This window comes from Culex quinquefasciatus, chromosome 2 (genome assembly GCF_015732765.1).
Source record: "Culex quinquefasciatus strain JHB chromosome 2, VPISU_Cqui_1.0_pri_paternal, whole genome shotgun sequence".
Taxonomy (NCBI): Eukaryota; Metazoa; Arthropoda; class Insecta; order Diptera; family Culicidae; genus Culex; species Culex quinquefasciatus.
The window spans coordinates 121,144,502-121,166,095 of NC_051862.1; the positions used below are offsets into that span (position 1 = coordinate 121,144,502).

Here is a 21,594-nt window from a genome sequence, read left to right on the forward strand (position 1 = left end):
AAAACTCCATATAAAAAAACGCCCACGAAAAGATTTTTCTTAAGCGGTACGCAGCTGAAAAGTAACAGAAACGGAAAGATCGCGTTTAACGTTTCTTCGCGCGGTGCTTGTTTGTAATATGTTTTAATGAAAAAATCGAAGAATTGTAATTTTCCTTTTTGATTGCGACTGATAAAACGTTTTAAATAATTTTGTATTAATTGGATATAATAATAATAATTCCCGCCGAATCTCAAAATGCAGAATATTTAAATTAAAAAGACAGATGTAGTTTTTTGGTCGAAATGGAGTAAAAAAAAGAAGTTGTCTATATAGATGTCGGCCATCGTGTCACCAACTATTTATTGCTATTTAGTACCAACCAGTACTCTGGATTACGAGTCTGCGCTGTCCGATTGATCCACACTCGCGGGACCAAAATGAAGTAAATCAGAGTGAAATTAAACTTTACAATAATCATACAAAAATCTATGTTCTTACTGAAAATACATCTATAATCTGACATTTTGAAATCCAACCAAACAACAAATTCAAAAATATGAAAACACAAACATTTCAGAAATTTCAAATAACATTTTTTTTAAAGATAATAAAGAAAATTTCAACAAAAAACTCTGAAATTTGGAAATTCAAAATTAAAAATATGCAGAATTGAATAATAATTTTAATATTAAAGTTTTTATAAATTCAATATCTCAAAAATGTTAAAATTCGGAAAGAATGTACAAGTCGAAATTTCAAATGTTTAAAAAATCGGAAGTATAGAAATTCGTAGATACAAATTTACGAAATCGTCGAAATTATAACAATCAAAAACTCTATTTCTTCCGAAATTAATAAAATCTAGAATGAAAAATTAAGAATTTCAGAGTTTCTGAATTTAAGAATTTAAACATTTAAGAATTTAATCATTTAAGAATTAAAAATTTTAAGAATTTAAGAATTCAAGAAAAAAATTAAACATTTGTACCCAATTTGTACCAGCCTTATTTTATAATTTCCTAATTTCCGAATATTCTAATTTCCATATTTCCACATTTCCTATTTTCTTAACTTCCTAGCTTCCTAAACTCCTAGTTTCCTAATTTCCTAACTTCCTAATTTCCTGATTTCCTATATTCCTAATTTCCTAACTTCTTTACTTCCTAGTTTCCTGATATCCTAATTTCCCAATTTTCTAACTTCCTCACTTCCTAATATCCTAATTTCCTAACTTCCTTACTTCCCAGTTTCCTAATTTCAAAATTTCCTAATTATCTTATTTTCTTTATTTTACTAATTTGCTAATATCGAAACGAAACTATTGGCACTACGCCCCCCGGGGCATGGCCTTCCTCTAACGTGGGATTTCTGCTCCAGCGCCTCTGACGAGACAGGAGAAACCGGGACCGACGTTTTACTTCACCATCCGATAGAAGCTCAGTGGATAAGGCGGGAATCGAACCCGCGTCTCATAGCATCATCGGGATCGGCAGCCGAAGCCGCTACCCCTGCGCCACGAGACCCACTAATATCATAATTTCCAAATTTTCACGAAAAGAACACGCAACATTTCTTGACCTTCCGATCAGCATACCGTACTTTAGACTGATCGGGTCGTTACGTTTCTCAGTGGGAACATTCAAAATTTTGTACTAGCAATTGAATTGTAATCTCAAAAAAACTAATTATGAAAACTATCGATTTTGTCAATTATTATTCTGGTTTTGCCTTGGGTTTTGTGATATTCTAGATAAATCATAGATCAATATTCTTTTTACACATGATGAATTTATATTTTTAAACATCTCATCTTTATTTTTTTTACTTTTTTGTAATTGTTGGCTGGACTGCATGTAAAGATTCTTCGCTTCATTTCCCAGTCAGGTTAAATCCCGTCTACGGACGATGAACCCATGGTTTATAGTTTTATAGATCTTTTTTGATATCTTTTCTTTATTGTTGAAACAAGTTGAGTGTGTTTGTGTTTTTTTTTCTCTGTTTAGAAACGGATAGTGAAAGCTATCTATTGTATAGTACCGCGGGCGATATGGATTCGTAGCAGAGCGGAAACCTAATTGTACCAATACGAAACTGCTTCCACGTTTTGCGTTTGCGAAGCATACATACCATAATTTTCAACTAAATTTTGAGCTAAAATTGTCAACTACAACAACGGAGATGCGCTAATTTAGATGATTGATTACGTGTGTGGGGTGCGTAAAAACTGAATTAAATCAAAATCGCGTATAAAAAGAGAGTTGAGTCGCCAGAAAGAAAATCGCTAAAATAATATCATAAAACAGAACAATAAACAAAAACACTAAATCGAGGGGGAGGTTTTGCTACAGCGTTGTTTTTGTTTACTCTTTTTTTTCCGTCAAGCTCCGCGTGGAACGGTTGAACATCAGTGTAGAGCATTTTTGATTTTTTTTCGGAATCCATTGAACTTGTATTGTTTGCTTTTGTTGTTGTTGTTATTTGCCGCTACTAGCTTAAGACAATTTATTTTATTCCTACACTCACTGTTTGAAGGATTTGTTTAAATAGCTACGCTCACGATTCCTACCACTGATCAAGCCAGATAGCTGTAGGTGTCCTTCTGTCCTTCCTGGCGCTCCAGATATTCCTTCTCGATGAGGATGTCAATACATTTCTGGGGGAAGAAAAAGTGCATTCGTCAGCATTTCTGATTTGTAAACCGTGCGCTGCTCCAACTCACCTTGATGACCTGCACTTTCGGCTTGAATCGCGTCGACAGCTGGTTCAGCACCTCGCCGACAAGACACGTGTGGTTCAGCACCTTGCGCATCTTCATAATCCGCACGATCGCCGCCTGGATCAGGATCTTTCGGTCCTCCTCGATGTGCTTGTGGGTGGCCTCCTGTTCCACCTTCAGTTCGGTCTTGAGCGGGAAGTTGATGTTGATTCGGAGCTTTTTGCTGAAAATAAGAGGGAACAAATTACAGATTGAGCTGTTCGGGATGATGAGTCACTCGACGTACTTCTTGAAGCCAGTGTTCAGTTCTACCGACGAGCTTGTCGTGAGATTGGCCTCGTCGTCGGACGATGTGAGCAGTTTCGATTTCAGCAGAATCTGGAGCACCTGGATTAAACTCTCCTGGTTGATGCCTGCGGAAAAAAGAGAAACGAACCAAGAGTTAGCATGTTTACAACCGGGTCGAAAGGCCACACAAAACTCACTGGTATTTTCACCTAGCTGCTGGATGGTCCACGACTTTTGCTCGTTGAACTGTAGCAGGACGGCCATCTGGAAGGTGCTGGCCTGTAAAATGGAAGCAGGTTTAGTCGTTGCTCAATCCCGAATCGGTTCCGAAGGCAGCATACCTGAAGCGTGTACCTCAGCCGGAAACAGTTGGTGATGAGTTCGCCACGGCACATGTTGTACAGCCAGTTGAGCTTCCGTCCGGAATGTTGCTTGGCGTAAAAGTTGTTGAACCGGTGCACAGATTGTTCCAGCTGAAAGAGAGCGAGAGGGACGTTGTAAAATATGCAGTTTGAAAGTGGAAGAAACTCGGTACTTACCTCGAACGGCAAGGAAAAGGTGAAGCTCTGGTTGAACGGCCAGGAGCCGCTGGACAGCACTAGAATACTAAAGTCAATATCGTTGCCGGTCTGCTTGGAGGCCTCGCGCAGCCCCTTGACGTGCTGGCGGTACTGCTCGTTGAGATCCTTCGAGACGCCAATGTCCTGGAACATCCGCTGCAGCTTGCTGGTGTACTCGAAGCCGCACGCCTGCTTCAGCTTCGAAATCATCGACGCTTCGGCATCGTCGCTGGCGGACATGTGGTGGCACAGCCGTTTGGCCAGCATCTTGCTGTAGAACTTTTGGAACACGTCCTTGTCCTCGATGTACTTGAACACGACCATCACCTGGTTCAGCGTGTCTTCCAGCTCGGCCTCTTCCGGATTTTTGCTCGACTTTTTCAGCAGCAAATCACAATACTTGGCCAGCAGCTCGGGGCTCTTGCTGGCGCTTTTGCTCGCTTCCGTGACGGCGTTCGTGTTGATAAACTTGCCGCAGGCCTTGTCCAGCGCGGCCACGAATCCGCTGTCGTTGTTGAAGGCCGTAAGTACCAGCGCGTTGTATTTCTTGTGCACCTCCAGGATGGTCTGGACGTAGATCTTCGGGTCATTGAGTGCCGCCTCGCCGCACTTGGCAATCGCCGCCAGGCCTTGGTTGTGGATGTGGGTTTCCAAGATGGCCTTCAACTCGACCAGGCCCTCGGTGATGCGTGCCACCAGCGAGTACATTCTGCGCAGATCCGAGTTCTTGTCCGAGTCGAGCAGGTTCTGGAACTCGGTGCGGAACTGTTCCAGGTGCTTCTGGATCAACACTCGCTCGCACGTCTTCGCCAGCCTGTCCTGCGTACTTTCATGCAAATACACTTGCACACGTTTCTGCTCCTCGTTCAGGCGCAACTCCACTCGCTTCATGTACTCGGTGACGGGATTCTCCCGCAGGAATTCCGCAGACTCGCGGGTGTAGAACATCTCGGTGTCCTCCAGGAAGATATTCTCGAAGCTTTCCTTGTACACGGAAAGGTTCTGACCCTTGGCGTTCGGATCCTCCTCGTTTAGTCCCAGCTCGACGTAGCAGTTAATTACGCCGGACACGAGCCGGGAGTTGATCGTCTCCCCGTTACGTTCGCGCTCAATCAGCTTCAGCACGGCGTTCGTGACCTGCTTGTTCAGGTGCTTGAACAGATTCCCGCGCCAAGTGACCAGCGCCAGCTGGTAGATCTCGTACACGTCCTTGCGGCCCTCCTCGCACTCGCGCTTCACCCAGTGCCGGTTCAGGTAGCCGCAGACACCGTTCAGCACCTTGCTCGAGAACTGGTACTCTTCCCATCGTTTCGTGTAGAAGCTCAGCACTTCCTCATCCATCAGGTCGATGCCATTCTCCTGCAACGCAATCAGATACTCCTCGAGGAACTCCTTCAGCCGTTTGTACAGCTCCTGACCAACGAGTTGGGCTCCGCCTGGAAGCAAAAAAAAACGCACACATTACCGATCAAAACGGTCTGCCCCGTACAGGAGTGGCGTCGTCACTACATTTACCGGACGGAATGGCCGTTCCCTTCTTCGAGACCTTTGAGGACGTTTGCCGGTTGGCAGGCTGCTGGTGCACGCTGGTACAGTAGTTGTAGACATGTCTGCAAGAAGAAGAAACAAAGGAGAGCTATAATTAACCAGGTTGCGTTGCGTTGTGTGGCGGCGCTGCCAAAACGGAAACGAAGGTTTATTCGGCATCGTCGTGAGTGCGATGTCCGTTCAATCTTAGTTGGGCTTCGTGTGTCTCCGCAATGATATCGAATGTTTGTCTGTTGTCTGTTCTGTGCCGTCGACGCCAGATTAGATAATGGGAAAGTAGGCAATGTTTACGGTTGTGCAGTTAGCACTTGGGCAAAACGCGCAATGGTATTGATCATTGCACTGAGCGTCGCACTTTTCCAGATACAGTCCAGACTCGAATATCCGAAGGCCTCCAAAAAAAATCACTTCGGATAATCGAATCATGATTTTTATTTTCGTTGTCTTCTTTTTGATTGTCGATCTCAAGTAAACAAAAAAAAATCAAACCATCCACATTAACGACCCCCGGGTCTTTTGTGGTCTCTATTGCAAGTTTCTGCTCGAACCTAGGAGTCCGAAGGCTTGAATGGGGAGAGCACCCAAACCTCTTTTTACTCCAAGGAACCTTCCACCCCAGTGTTTGAACTGACGACCTTTGGATTGCGAGTCCAACCGCCGCCAGCGATTCCATCGGAGTAGGCTTGGTTTGGTGTGTTGTTTGTACTTATGGCATGGAGACAACACCTACACCTGGAATGACAACCAAGGCCGGGACCGACATTTTACTTCCTCATCCGATGGAAGGTTGCAGCAGATGGGAATCGAACCCAGAATCATCCGCTTACAAAGCGGACAGCGTAACCATTCGGCCACGCACTGCCAAGTAAACATGACCCCTAAAATGCTAAAAATGAGTAAGAATTTTTAAACCCAAATTTTCAGTTTTTGCTTTTTGGGTGTTTTTGAATACCCCTGACTTGTGCAGAAGAGAAAGAAAGTTTGGTATCCATCCAGTGAATCGTTTAAGAGCACCTTGCTAAGAAGTTTTGGTGTTCCAGGACCCTCGAGGTTGGGACATTGTATTTCCACAAATGCCCTGGTCATTTTTTGCCGCCGATGAAGTCTCTCAAGTCGTTATACAGATTGAAGGGAATGTTCCGGAAGTTTAACGTGTCGGCGTACGAACACCCAGTGACTGTGTGGTTCAACTGACCTTCTCTTTAGGAGAGTCGGTGAGAAGTGTTTGGTCGAATGATGGTTTCAACGATAAGAGCCATCTCTCGGCAGCTTCTAAAAAACACACACTTCGTCTAAAGACCATAGGGCTTTTGTTAATTTGATTATTATCCACCGGTATCTACCGCGGTAAATGAAATACTTCACTTTGACATTTCAGGATACATTTTCGTGTAGCATGTTTTGTCACGCGGTGGGTGCGTTCAGTGCTGCCGTTGTTGCAACACTTTGTGAACGCATCCCAGAAATGTCAGTTTGACAAATGGTCATTAGTGAACGTATCCCAGAAATGTCATCTTGACAACTGGATTTTGATGTTTTGTTTTCCAATCGGGGGTTTTGTTTGCGCCACCAGATTCGGTGAGTATTTTGAAATTCGTTTTTATATTTTCCTGAGTAGGTAAATGATGTGTCCTTCTCCACCCAGCGCTGAAGCGTCCTTGGTCGACTGGAGGAGAGCAGAGATGGTCCGGACTGGCCGGCCGAACATCTTTTCCGCCAGAGACTTGCCACCGAGGTCGCCGATTGGGATCGAGCGGTACACTTGCAAAAGCGTCTGCAGTGCTTCCTCAAGTGCCCAGCGTTGGAGTCGATTCGCGGTGTTCTGGTTGCACTGCCATATTTCCCCAACCAGCGTGATGCACAACCCTGCGCATCTCGTTCAGCTGTGGTTTGGCGCGCCGTTAACGGCGGATGGAAGGTTCGAGAAAGCAAGCAACAAAAGGAAGGTTCAAGAAGAAGAAAAATCGGCGTTCATCAGTATCAGTCTTGCTTTAACACGCGAAGCAAAAGGAAGAATAAAAGCGGAAGTTAGTTAGTTATTCCGGCGTGTTTTATTTCGTGTCCGTTCCGGGTTCAGCGACCAAGTCCAAGTTCTACGTTGAAACATATGGTCCTTCAAGTCCGGATAGTCGGGAACCGGTGAACATGGACAAACTGGAACGGGTCCGAAATGCGCAGCTTGCGCAGGTGAAAAGGGAGCTTGCAGCGGCCGAAAAGCTCGGCGAACGGAAAGCGTCCATTGGAGAAGCGACGGATCGGCTACTTCTCTATATTTTGCTTCTTCCGACTTTGTTGATACGACCTTTAGTTGCTGAGATATTGCCATGCAAAGGTTTTAAAACAGGAAAATTTATGTTTTCTAAGTCTAACCCAAACAGCCCACCATTTTTCAATGTCGATATCTCAGCAAATAATGGTCCGATTTTCAATGTTAATATATGAAACATTTGTAAAATTTTCCGATCTTTTCGAAAACAATATTTTCAAAATTTTCAAATCAAGACTAACATTTTAAAAGGGAGTAATATTGAATGTTTAGAACAAAAACAAACATGAGAATTAGGTTTTTTGTAGAACAAAAAATCTCAAAATGAAATTTTCCAAAAAAGTGTCCACGTGAATTATTGATGGGCCCTGGTCGAGGCCAGACGTGCATCCGCTCTAACTCTTCTTTTAGAGTGCACTCAAAGAGCTTTTAAGAAGTTCTTCTTGAGAGCTTATGAGCACAGTCACATGAAAATATACCTAAAGTCGGGTTTTCCAATGAACCAATGTTTTCTACACATTATTCAAGCATAACATTACTTTAAACGTAAATGCCAACTAGAACAAGCTGGGTGCCGTTAAGAAGAGCTCTTAGTGATGATACATGTCTGGTCGAGGCTTCTGATAATCGAGTCTGGACTATACTTATATACGATCCTGTTTTCCGTTACTAAACCCAAGTAGAAAGTACTTTTGCTGTTTCAATATAAAAAAAGAACGCAAAAAAAGCTATTGTTAATTTTGACCACTCATTTATTTTTAATTTTCGTTAATAACAACATGAAAAATTTCATTTAATTCATCTCAAAGTTATCTGCGAGTAGTTGATGACTCCGTTTGATAAGGATACCCCAGGTTCATTTGGGGAGGATCGTCAAAACTGAGTCGAACCTTGTGAACCTGTTTGATGTACGCAAGTTCGACAACTTGCTATGTGGTTGTTTAACACTAACTGTATCTCGGAGAGCTTGACCATTAGCGTGTCCCAAAAAAACACGAAGTCGAGGAATTCAATGTGCTCAGTTCTCAAATGATAGAAAATCATGTTAGAAACAACTTTCTCATACATGAAAACTGTCGGAAAAATCGTTTACCACGTTCCCTGGGCATTTTTTTGAAAAAAGTCAGTTTTTTCGACAATTTCACAAAATCTGCTTAGAAAAAATGGAAAATTTTAAAATTTCAAATAACCTATACCATTAAATGATGGTCTGTCGTCCAATAAACAAGTTAATGTATCGATTTGGCCTTCTAAAACCTTGTTTTTACTTTCCCGGTAGCTTTTATGTCGAAAAATACGAGTTTTTGCTTTACTTTTTTTCAATCTTTTCCCTCGGTATTGAACACAAAAATTTCCTCATATGTGAGAATACATGCATCTTGTAGGAAATTTTCCGCCGAAGATTTTCGTCTAAGCAACTTTGAAGTTTCATCAACTCTGAGCTGAGATATTCCAGTTTTTGTGAAGAAAGAACACTGAGCAAAACTTACACAGCTCAACGAAGTGTTCTACACATGATCTGGCCCTGCTGTACAGAGCACTCAAATATCAATCGCAAAACACTTGAAATTTCGGTGATTGGCCATGAAATAATGTCAATAGCCAAACACTTGAATTTTAAATGGTGTTGAAAAAAAAAGTACGTCAAGCGATTTACAGGTTCTCGCTTGCTAGTCGTGCACGCTACCACTACGCCGGCCGGCCAGTTGAAGATGGGAGTGTTTTTTGTGCTATTGGTTCTTGCCTCGCTTCTAGCCTTCGATGAAAGTCGCGCAAAAATCAATCAGTGAAACACATTAAATTCATGTGGATAATCACGTTGACTTTGAATAGTGCCTGTTTTGGGTAGATCTTAAGATCATTTTCAAGTGTTTTGCTCATCACTTTGAATAGTTCAAGAAGGTGGGACAAATTCATGAGCAAAACAATTGAAAAGCTTGAGCCACCCGAATGAAAATAACATGTTAAAAAATACCAAAATGTCAACCGCCCAAACACTTGCATTTGATAGTGGTTTGGATTGATGTTGAAACACAAACCAATTAGATCTACGATGTGACATTATTCAATCATTCAAGTGTTTGGGCACTTGAATAAAAAGTGTGGCATATTTTCAGTGAATATTGAATATTTGAAAATGTTGATTTTAATCATCATTGGCATACAATATTAAGGATAATTTAAGCCTAATTTGAAGTGCGGCTGTATCGCATCTGTTTTTAAACATGATTGATTCATCCTTCAATACTAAGGGCCACCTGGTTTTGTTTTCTCATGGCACACTACGTGCTAAATCAATGAATTGCTTTTAGCAAATAACTCATATTTAGAGCATTTTGCATTTAAACCAATCGATGCACGTTTGCTGTGTTTCCATGGATACAAATAAACAAATAACAAATATAAGGTTCAATTGTACGCATTTCCGTGATCTGAACCACAACGTAACGTTTACACTCCTTCTTATAACTCCTGTTGATAAATCCGATGTTCAGGTAAATTAAAAATATCACTAATATTTGGAATTTATTCTATAGGGATCCATTCATTAATCACGTAGACATTTTTTTAAATCTCAGCTCCCTCCCTTCTCATGGTCAATTGTCCATAAAAACTTTTTGGATGGAGCGTGGACAATTGTCAACCCCGTACAATCGAACCATATATTTCGATGCCTCTGTGCTCTTGTACTAAGCTTACTGGTTTTCCTATCTAGATAGCATAAGAGAGCACAGATGCATCAATTTGTTATTTGTTTATTTGTATCCATGGAAACACAGCAAACGTGCATCGATTGGTTTAAATGCAAAATGCTCTAAATATGAGTTATTTGCTAAAAGTAATTCATTGATTTAGCACGTAGTGTGCCATGAGAAAACAAAACCAGGTGGCCCTTAGTATTGAAGGATGAATCAATCATGTTTAAAAACAGATGCGATACAGCCGCACTTCAAAATAGGCTTAAATTATCCTTAATATTGTATGCCAATGATGATTAAAATCAACATTTTCAAATATTCAATATTCTTTCTTCACAAAAACTGGAATATCTCAGCTCAGAGTTGATGAAACTTCAAAGTTGCTTAGACGAAAATCTTCGGCGGAAAATTTCCTACAAGATGCATGTATTCTAACATATGAGGAAATTTTTGTGTTCAATACCGAGGGAAAAGATTGAAAAAAAGTAAAGCAAAAACTCGTATTTTTCGACATAAAAGCTACCGGGAAAGTAAAAACAAGGTTTTAGAAGGCCAAATCGATACATTAACTTGTTTATTGGACGACAGACCATCATTTAATGGTATAGGTTATTTGAAATTTTAAAATTTTCCATTTTTTCTAAGCAGATTTTGTGAAATTGTCGAAAAAACTGACTTTTTTCAAAAAAATGCCCAGGGAACGTGGTAAACGATTTTTCCGAAAGTTTTCATGTATGAGAGAGTTGTTTCTAACATGATTTTCTATCATTTGAGAACTGAGCACATTGAATTCCTCGACTTCGTGTTTTTTTGGGACACGCTATTGACCATATTGGGCGACCGTCAGCAACAGATCGTCGAGCAACTCCTCCAGGGTGATGCGCGGCACCGACGGGTCGGCCATATCGTTGACGTCCACCGGCACAGACTGCTGCCTGGCGGCGTCCTTGAAGATGTCGACGTTCTGTCGCATTTCCGGATCCTCCTCGAGGTCCTCGAGGAACTCGTTGCAGTCCTCCTTAATGTCCGTGTCCAACGCGTCCTCCTCGGTGAGGTGCTTGAGCTTCCAGTTGCGGCACTGTCTGCGCTGGGATTTGTCGTAGTAATTTTTGAACAGCAGCAGCTCCGGAATCGCGTCCTGCTTGAGTTTCTAAAAGTTGCCGTTGTTGATGTTAGCCTAGGCCAGGTCGTACCCGAGTTCGGAATCCCCCACTTTGAAGAAGTGACCCAGGTGGGACCGGGTGTGGATCGTGTTCTCGTTGATGCCCAGTTCGGACGCTTTCACGGCCCCGGCGGGCGAACTTTTTCATCCATGACCTCGCCGTGCACGGTCAGCTTTACTTGCTTAATACACTTCGAATGCGGTTCCGTCCAGTTAAACCACACATCCACAAGCTCCACCTCTTTCAACCGTTAGAACAGCTTCAGATAAACCGACAGAAGTTCCTTCGGCTCCAGACTGCACTGGTCCCACTCGCTCGGAGGAATCAGGAAACGCTCGCAGTTCCGGCAGAAGAACACAATCGCTTTACACGATTTCCACACTCGTAGCACAAACTGAAAGAAAAACATTCCTCTATTAACATTAAATACTGCATTCACTTTTAAATTGTTTTCCAGCACCAACCATCGCATCGAGTTTATTCGTCATCAGAAGGCTGAAGCCAAGCATGAGTTCGCTCCTATTAGAAAATATACCTGGCGGGAGCAGTTTAAAATAAACACAATTTTCCTTGACCTTTTCAATGAAAATCATTAACACAAAACTTTGGTGCACTTGAACACCGACGAAAAATAAAAACAAACAACTGTCAAAATTCAAAATCCACCGCTTTGGTGAGTCGCTGCACCAAGCTTTTTGTGTGGTGAGCCTGGTCAATGTTTTGGTGGAATTTCAGCAGAGAAATGTTTCATTTGAAATATTCTGAAATGTGTCAAGCGACACCCGCGCGTCGCATGAAGTATTTCAAGAAAATCCACCGCGGTTAACCGCACTCAAATTAACAAAAGCCCTCATATTAGTTAAATCCGAAATGAGGTTACGTGCCTTTTGGGCACGCATGGCCTAGCGTTCCGGGGCTTTCTCATCGTGGCTCTAAATACAGAGGGAACTATAAGGACATTTGATCCTTAGTGTCGGCCAAAAACCCCTTATTAAATTTTCGTAGGTTCGTGGACAACAAAGTATACAGACGGTTGCCCTTTGATGGCTGGGGATAAGCACGGTGTTCAACGCTTGGTGAAGGAAATGTTTTCCAAAGCCGGTTTCATTCACTGTCGAGCACGTCTTCAACCTAGTGCTGCTGCATTCCTGTTCTAACAACAAAAAACTTCACGCTTCTTCAACACAGTTTCCTCGCTTGCTGCTGCATTCTTTCCGCAATCTCCGAAGCGAAACGCCAAACTAAGGGACTTCAGGGTGGCGAAAATACCGAGCGTTTGGAAAACGACATGGAGCTGCAACTCTTGGCTGATGGTCCCATTCCCGACAAAACTAATCAAAAATCTCGTAAAACATCATGAATTTGAGGAGGCTAAGTTGGCTAATGAATTGAATGTGTTGTACGCACTCTCGAGATGAATACAAATCAAAAATAATCTTATATTAACCACAGGGCGGGACAGACTGTTCTAGCTGATATTAATGGCGGTACAAAGTCATTTTCTCATGAACTTATCTAAAATTCCCAAGTTTTTTGACGATGTAATTGATCAATTCGCTAAGAAAAATCTTATGTATCAGTAGATTTTTTTTTGCTCTACAGCGTGGCCATGGCCATCTCTTTTGCAAGATTCCAACTCGAAACTAGGTGTCCGAAGGCTAGAAACGGTCAGGCAATCCAAACCTAAGTTTACACCTAAGCTTCCATCCACCCCGGAATTCGAACTGACGACTTTTGGATGGTGAGTCCAACTGCCGACCAGCGACTAAACCGATGCAGGGTATGCTAACATTGACTTCCCCTTTCTACGTGACCAAACAAATCTCGTCTCGAAAGATGTCACTGAGACCGTCTGGGATCGAACCCAAGCCGACAAGGTGAGAGGCAACCACACTTACCCCTACACCACGGTCCCGGATCTTTCAAAACCTTTGTTTTCTTATAATATTTGGAAAGTACAAAATAAGGCTTCGGGTTCGTTTTAAGGCTCATTTTATCAAAATGCTTTTTTTCCTGGATCAGTAGTGTCCCTACCAATAACATGCACCTATTATAAAGTATTAATTACCTTTGATTATTTTTGTTGAGTTTTTAAAAAATCTTGTTAAGGTGGAGCAAGGATTTTTAGTATAGAAAAAATACGAATTGCTGCATCAACACATTTTATTGGGAAATAAATACATAAAAGTACTTAAAAACTGATAAACAATTGTTTAAAAACTGTCAATGCAAAATATAGCAATATTATGAAAATTTACTGTTTATCATCTAAGTTTTTTTCGCAAAAATGATTAAATTTTTAGTAAAACATTATTAAAACGTTTCAAATACATTCTGATCTGATGTATCTAAGTGATAACAGTTCAATTGTTCGTTTCATACATTGTTCCTCTTGCCCCACAACAATTTTAAAAACCATTTTTTACATTAAAAACCCGGATTTTTGTTAAAACTTGTTCTATCAAAGTCTTTATCAAAACCTGAAAAAAAATGATTTTGAAAAAATCCGACAGATTTTTTAACGTTTTTAGTGGGGTATAACGAGCATTTCCTTAGCTTGTTACACATGCCCTACTTTTCCCTCAAGCACCTTCCCAGCTTCCTCCCTAAGCGGCTTCACCGTCTCGGGGTTACAAAATAGTTTTTTTTTTCATAACTTATTTTTATTAAGTCATTTTAGGTGCTGTGACCAGGTTGGGACCGAGGATCGATAAATAACTAATATATAACAAAAAACAACTCTTAAAATCCATACTTGGAGATCATGTAACTGACGAGGGTTACTTGGTCCAAGCGGGTCTTGCAGGTCTTGAACCTGCCGATGTACTCGGAGAAAATACCCCACAGCTCAGTCGAACTGTAGAGTACCTCCCCGGCTTCCTTCTCCCTAGCTTCACCGTGTCGGGAGCCACTGCTTCCTTAGCTGCTTCCTGCGGGTCGAGGGCGATCTTTCGATTTTCCGTCCGGGACTGCGCCCGGCAGCGGAGGGAACTCCGCTGGCGTGAGCGCTGGAACTGCTGGACTCTGCTTCTCCGCCTTTCTTGCCGGCGGTTTCGGTTTCGACGCCTGCTGGCGCCTCCAGATGAAGTCCGCACGTTTGGGGCAGCTGCGGTCCGTGGCTTCGTGGGCTCCAGAGCAGTTGGCACACCGCTTTGGCTCGGCTTCTTGGGCTTTGCACTCGTCCGTCTTCCGGGGACCCTCACAGTTGTTACACCTCCCCTTGAGGTGGCAGTTCCTGGCTCCATGACCCAGCTGCAAGCAGTTCCTGCACTGAGTTACGTTCGGCCGCTTGTTCCGGTAGGCCTCCCACCGGATGATAGTGCTTGCCACAACCTTTATTGCAGAGAGCTTCTTCAGATTAGTGTATCCCTTGGGGAAGACAACAATACACGGAGTTTCGTCCACGGTGGATTTTTTCTTCCGCTTGATGACATGCACCTCCAGCGCGTCCAGCTTGAGATCCCTCTTCAGCAGGTACTTGACTTCATCCGGTTTCAGTTCAACAGGCAAACCACGAAGAACCAACCGATGATTTCGTTCGCTCCGACGTTCGTGGGTGTAGAATTCCACTTTTTTCTTCTTGAGAAGCTCCTGCAACTTGTCAAAGTCTTTGACAGAGAAGCAGGTCACCTTGGTTCCAAATCGGGTTAGTTTGTAAATCGGATCGAAACCAAATTTACAACTTTCCACTATCGCCAAGAGCTTGTAAAAATCCGTGGTGTTCTTCACCACCAAAGGTGGTTGCTTTTGTTTACTTGCCGACTGGCCGAGTGGTGGAACCGCCGGGACGTCTCCTCTTCCTGCTGGGCTGGCATTGTTGTTGTTTTTGTTTTCCGCTAGCGGGCTGAACTTGTTGTTGTTGAGCAGATTCTGCTCCACTTTTCCTTCTCCGACGACAGCTCCGGTGACCTTAGGGGAATTGAATTCTTTCGCTTCCGATTTCCGGAGATGAGTTGGAAATCATTCCGTCTCGGAGGTCTCTTCCACCTCCATCCGTCAAACAACTCGAGGCAAACAACGTTGCCTTTAGCGCGCACGTCACAACACGTCTACCCTCTCGAAGCTATCGTAGCCAAGTCGTACAAAATAGATCCAGTTGTCAAAATGCTTATCCGCCTTTTTCTCGTGTTGCTTCAGAAATATTAAATATTTACAAGGATTCGATGTTTGTGGGTCAAGGTAAAGTTTTACTTGTGATATTAGGCCATAATTTATCCAAATACCAAAAACTCTAGAAGTTGGAAAGTGGTGAAAATATGTTCAATTAAGAGTTAACTTAATGTTGCTGATTCGACTTCCCGCCACTTAGCTCGAATCTCAAGTTTTTGCCCGATTGATCAGGAATTGAAGTCTTAACAATTTTATTAACAAGTGAAATCAACGGTTCGTCGATTTATCCAGTTTTAAACTATTTTTAACAGGTGTTGAAATCACATGAACGTTGCCAAAACATTGTTATTGATAAAAAAATTTGCCAAAATCTACGAAGCAACGATCAGAACCCAAGGGTCTTTATGACTGAATTATGTTTATGTTTGAATTCATTTAAAATTGAAAGTGCTGATGGCCCAACAATAAGCAAATTTGTATTACAATAGTTTATTAGCCCCCATTTGGAATAACATGTTTTCTAAATGGAACTCCCAGCAAACGAACACTGAATAACGCCATTCTTTGTTATGAAACTTCCAAGTGAATCATAATTCCTAAAATAATCTGATTCTCACTGAATTGCGTTTGAAGCGTAATTCCACTCAAGGATCCCGAATGCAACAATCCATCTATCCTTTCACCACAGCAAAAAAGCTTCTTCGCTATTCTTTCAACTCTTTCAGGACGGGATGCCACGGCAATATCGGTAAACAATCGATTAAGTTCGTGTGTGTTTAAGTTCGCGAAATCGATTTCCTGACGAAACCCCACTCACTACGTCACGGAGCGATTGAAATAGCCCACAACTTTGCTGCGTTGCTTCTTTTCTTCATGATAACACACATTCAACACACACTAGGAGCACAGATTCCCGAAATCCGCGAAGTCGCAGATTACCAACGGGGGGAAACAACATTGATGGAGTTGAGGTGTTTTTTTTTTCTTACGTGTAGAGCTGCATGTAACGGGGCGACCGGAGGCCTTTCTCCTGCTTGTAGATCTGCTTTATGCCACTCTCCAGATCGGCCCATATCTGCGGAAAAGAAAAACAGAATATCCGGGATTAACCTTCAACACTTTAAGCACAAAAGACAACAACTTTGTCTACGCGACGGCCAAAAAGACGACGACGACGACGACGGGGCCAATTACGAAACCCATTTTCTGCAGTCAGCCAGCCAGCAGCCCGATTGCGGAAACATTTTCGTTGGCCACCATCATCATCACCATCGCCATCAGACAAGGAAAAGCAAAAAGAGAAAAAAAAGCCAATATTTTTGACTCACCTCCTCCAGATTGATGTTCCTGAGTCCGGTCGCGCCATGTGAGTTTAGTTTAGACATCGGAGGGCACCCTGCTTGTCCGTGACCAGCGTTTCGTCAGCACTTGGAAATTCCTGCGAAAAATTCGAGAGACGGAATCAGGAAAAAATAAGGGCGAAGACTAGACAGACGACTACGTCTTGAACGAACGAACGAACGAGTTGCAGCAGCACGGAGAGAAGAGAGAGAGCGACTGACTGGTTTTGCTGCGACTTCGCTCTTTCGCAAGCACTTGACTAGAGCTGTGCCAGCAAGGGTTGCCAGTTTGCGAAAATTGCGTGGGATTAGTTTCTCAACGGGTGGCAGAAAGAGAAAGTGAGCAAAACAGATTTGAAAGAAAAAAATGAGAGGGGAGAAGTAGCAATGCAAAAGGGTGCAGTCGGTTTTGTAAACAACACTGAAAAAAACCAACATAGGAATCTCAAGTGTTTTTTCACGTGAGAGTCTCCAAAAATCAACACATTAAATTCACGTGCTTTTCCTTTGACTTTCACATGTTTTACATGCCAAATGGACGTGAAAATCATCCCAAATCAGCTAATCGCTATCGAAAGACCTTTCACTCTTTTTCCGAATGCTGTTCACTTCATGTTCACATGAATTTCACTTAGATTTGCCCCATTTGACATTTCCTCTAATATCGAAGTGAAAAACACGTGAGGTTGAAATGTTTTGGATTTGAAATAAATACGTGTTGCGAAAAATTCTCCATTAGTAAGATGGCCACGGACGGTGCTGGTTCAAAAGTAGCATTTCGGAACGGAATGTTATTTTTGCCAATAAATTACATTTTTTTTATATTTGTGCACTGGTGGTAAGTTAAACCAAGAGAAAACTGTACATTTGATTGACATTAATGCGGACTCATTTCATTTTTCCAGAAGATCGGGTACCGGCCAAAAGTCTTTTACGGAATCTACGTCGATCCGGTGCTGTTTCTCGAGATTCACCAAGAACATCAAGGGCGGGCTAGGGATCCGTCAGCTACCGGATCGAGAATTGTTTGCTCGTCTTAGTGGACCTTTGGTCGGCCAGTTTGGGCCCGTTCGAGAACGAGGTTGACCATGAAGATTCACCGGTCCAGCAGGGCCGTACTTCTTGAATGTCTCGATGGCCAGAAGTGAAATGTGTGATTTTTTATATTTTACATGTATCCAAACAGATGTTTGATTTAGAAAAATAAAACTTATTTTTGTTTGAAACCACGTTTGAAACCGTGAAATAAATAAATAAAAAAAATAAGAAAATCATTGTCTTTATTTTACACACCTGAATACCGTTGGAAAAAACATTTGACTTACACTATAAACTCATTTAACATTCATGAGAAAAGCATTGCAAATTCATGTGCGTCGTCACGTGAAGTTAACGTGTTTTGCTTTTGAATTTACCGAGTCGCGCCATGCAAATTATCCAAGTGATTTGCACGTGACATTCATATGGAAAGTAGTATGGGGCAGATTCACGTGTGAAACATGTGATATTGCTATGTGCATTTCTTTCAGTGAAGTCGTTGCGTACAGAACGGTTTTGATAATTCGAATATCTGGTGATTTAAAAAATTTGTATATCAAAATAACACCCTCCAACAAAATTTCTACGCGTGCCCAACTCGATGATACACATAATTTTTGAAAAGGTCGTATGAAATAAATACACAAATGTAGTGCCCAAATTATGTTGTTGATGTTAGTTTTCCCTTTTTTACGTTTATATGGGAGATAATTACAAGTAATACATGATTTTGTTTACCTTTAACATTTATTAGATCAATAAAACAAAATTCTATTTGACCATTCAAGCAATACAACACAACACATTGAGCTAAACTAAAAAACTGGCCAGACTCGATTATCCGATGTTTCGATTTTCCGAAGGTTTGTATGGGACATCGGATAATCGAACCACAAACAAAAAAAAAATGTTTTTTTTTTCTTGTTTGAAACATTAAATTCGAGTTCTGCAACCCCATTTTAGTCAAATTTGGATATTTGATTGCTTATTAAATAATAAAATGCATTTTTTTCAATATTTCGTCACCGCCATATTGGATTTAAAAAAGTAAATCATTTTAGCGTAGGTCCATTTTAGGTCCAATAAACCAAATTTTTAGTTTTTGCTTTTTGGGTGTTTTTTTAATACCCCTGACTCAAGGCGGTTTCAAAAACACCCAAAAAGCAAAAACTGCAAATTTTGTTAATTGGACCTTTTTTTAAAAAACTCTAGGTATGGAGGATTTATACGGTTCGCTTTTTTACTTGTTGCATGAAAGAACGACGAACCACCTTAATGCGCCATACAAACTTTGGCGTGCTTTGGCCCTGTATAAATATTTTTGGAAAATTCAAAGTGCACGTGGTTTTGGGAACCCATCGCTTATGCTTCCACTCGATTTGAGCTTGCGCAGTATTTTTTGTCTTTTTTGTGGTGTAATTTTACACTTTTTTTTAACCCGGCTTACTCCGACGGACATTGACATAAGGTAAGGGATACACTCAATGTTTACATTTGTTTAAAGGACCTTTTCAAAAAACAGTCAGGAATTGTATCGTAATTGAATAAAACGCAATATAGGTTTCTCTCTTTTTTTGAATCGGCACCTATTCAATAAGCTATTGTGTTTCATATGTTTTACAGTCATCCCCCCCCCCTTTTTTGGGAAAATATCAATTAAATTCAGGTGTTCCACAATTGTGGGAGGCACAATAACATCCATGTGGTAGTGGTACTACTTTAACTAGCGAAATAGCAAGAGAATGTCCATTGTCTGCCTGTGTGGATCAATCGGACCGAGCACTGGACTCACAATCCAGAGGTCGCCGGTTCGAATCCCGGGGCGGACGCAAAAAATTCTAAGTGTAAATATAGGTATTCGGTGCCCTCTCCCCGTGCCCATACCTTCACACTTAGGAGACCCGGGAGGCGGAGTCTTGTCGCAAAAAGAACGATACACGCCTGTGGATCCGTTGACGAAACCGCAAGGTTTAAGAGGGCCACATTATAAGGTGTTACCATAGAGTTATCCAAGCCCGAGCTCACGCACACCAGCACACCATTTGTTTTGCTGGTCAATACAAAATTTAACCTCAATCTTTTTCGTGTACGTACACGCAATACATGCGCACGTAGATAACACTAAAACAGATGCATTCGGCATGATATTGACAAATTATCACAAAAGTGTTCCGAATATGTGGGATGACTGTAGCTTATTGAACCTTTTCAAAAAACACATCCTCTTGAAATCCACATGGGCTCATTACAATGTTTTGCTTGAAATTTAGGTTATTTAGCACAAAAAATCATTTATCCTGGCCACACTTTTCTTTGCTGAGGAAAAGAGAGAGAAATAGAGAGGCAGAGCTTGACGAAGGGGAAGAGGAGGTAAGAAAAGGGAAGGGTAATTCTTTTGTTTCGTTTGGAGACTTGCTTCCTAGTAGCAAAGTATTTTTGAAACTCGATTAAACTTACCTTTCGTTGATTTATTTCCAATTAAATTATGACAAATCGTCGAATAAATGTCTCAAGCACAAATAGAACACCACAGGAAACAGAAAAAAACAGTTTTGAGAGTCAAAACTTGAAAATTTACCAAGACCTTTTGCCTTCGCACTGGCAGTAGCAGAGTGAAGACAAGACAGTGGTGGTAGTGCGATGACAGGTGTTGCCAGATGAGATAATTAGTTTTCTTAAAAGTTATGCTGCATGGGTTCAAGCTAAATTATATGAACGGAAAAAAAGTTGAGGATTTTATTAAATATTGTTTTTTTTTGCATATTGTTGACACTAAAGGCCCATTGAAAAGTTTCATGAATTCATGTTTCATGTACATGTACAAAATCATTTAAGATCCGGCAGAAATTTTGTGTTTCAAATCCTTTGTGGTTTTTAAAATGGTCATTGTGATCAGAAAATTTGATTATGTAAACTTAAACTTTATCGTTGTGAACAATAATATTAATTTTTTTTTATAAACTATTGTCTTTCATATGCGTATATAGGATCTATAGGATCTATTAAAAAAAACTTTACTTAATCCACCCTCAGATGGTTGGTGCCCTCGTTGGTGCCTTCCTCTCATTTAAAGAGTAATGTTATCCAAAATAGACACTGTTCGCCATCGCGACCGTTTTCGAGGCTCTGCAAGCGTAAAATAAAAATTCCTGACAATTGGCAACACTGGTTGCTGCGTCCCGCATAGTCATGAACTATATAACTACTTTATGACAAATAGTTACTCAACTATTTATCAAATGGTCTCTACTATTCATTAAATTGTAACCCAACTATATATGTACGATATATCAAACCATTAATTCCATTCCCAAAATAGTTTTGGTCGATTTTACTATATGAGAAATTAGTTGTTAGGCAGAAAACTATATGAGGTTTTCATACATATGTAAATATTTTTATAAACTTGGATTTTACGTCAAATAGTCATTGCCCAAAAAATTGACTATTCCCTATATAGTTTCTGAAAAACTACTTTACCGACACTACTTTGCCGACACTTTAAAAAAGACCGCAAAAATGAACCCTACAATTGTTGTGATAACTACTTCGGATATAATCAAATTTGATTTTTAAGTTCTATCGATAGTTGGTGAATGTTTACCGCCATTATATGTGATGTTATTTACGTTGCTGCCGAACTGCTGCCGCCTTATCCGATTGATCTATATCTGTTGGTGGTTTTTCAGTGGTTTTGGTGACATGTTGTGTTAGAAGGAGCAAGCTCGGGGGCATTTTTCGATAAGTCCAAGTAGTCCAAACAATTGACTCATTTTATAGTGAACAGTAATAGTCCACCATGTAGTACACATATTTTTGGTGTATGGTAAGAACAGCATGCCTACTTTTTCTGGAATAGTGAAAGTCAATTTCATGAGCCCTCG

General features: G+C 41.2%; 1 protein-coding gene across 2 annotated transcripts; it reads right to left on the reverse strand.

Annotated features, from left to right (window-relative positions):
• Positions 1–1,770: 1,770 nt before the first annotated feature.
• Positions 1,771–20,334, reverse strand: LOC6034107 (cullin-1). 2 transcript variants are annotated; one of them, XM_001844424.2, is made up of 10 exons: positions 20,168–20,334; positions 16,661–16,770; positions 16,322–16,407; positions 5,062–5,156; positions 3,526–4,982; positions 3,328–3,459; positions 3,184–3,265; positions 2,985–3,111; positions 2,702–2,921; positions 1,771–2,635 (listed from the first exon to the last, which is right to left on the reverse strand). In XM_001844424.2, exons 2-10 carry the CDS (start codon positions 16,715–16,717, stop codon positions 2,555–2,557), a joined length of 2,337 nt encoding a protein of 778 aa, XP_001844476.1. In that variant the 5' UTR covers positions 16,718–16,770; positions 20,168–20,334; the 3' UTR covers positions 1,771–2,554. The 2 variants fall into 2 exon arrangements, with proteins under 2 accessions (XP_001844476.1, XP_038109167.1); XM_038253239.1 differs by having other exon boundaries at positions 5,056–5,156.
• Positions 20,335–21,594: the final 1,260 nt, after the last annotated feature.

Excerpts from the sequence above, each read along its gene's own strand:
- LOC6034107 (XM_038253239.1), bottom strand. The coding sequence starts at position 16,717 with ATGTCTAAACTAAACTCACATGGCGCGACCGGACTCAGGAACATCAAT. Across the intron at positions 5,157-16,321 it reads CGTTACATGCAGCTCTACAC|ACATGTCTACAACTACTGTA; the intron begins GTAAGAAAAAAA and ends TTCTTCTTGCAG. Across the intron at positions 2,922-2,984 it reads CTGAACACTGGCTTCAAGAA|CAAAAAGCTCCGAATCAACA; the intron begins GTACGTCGAGTG and ends TCTTATTTTCAG.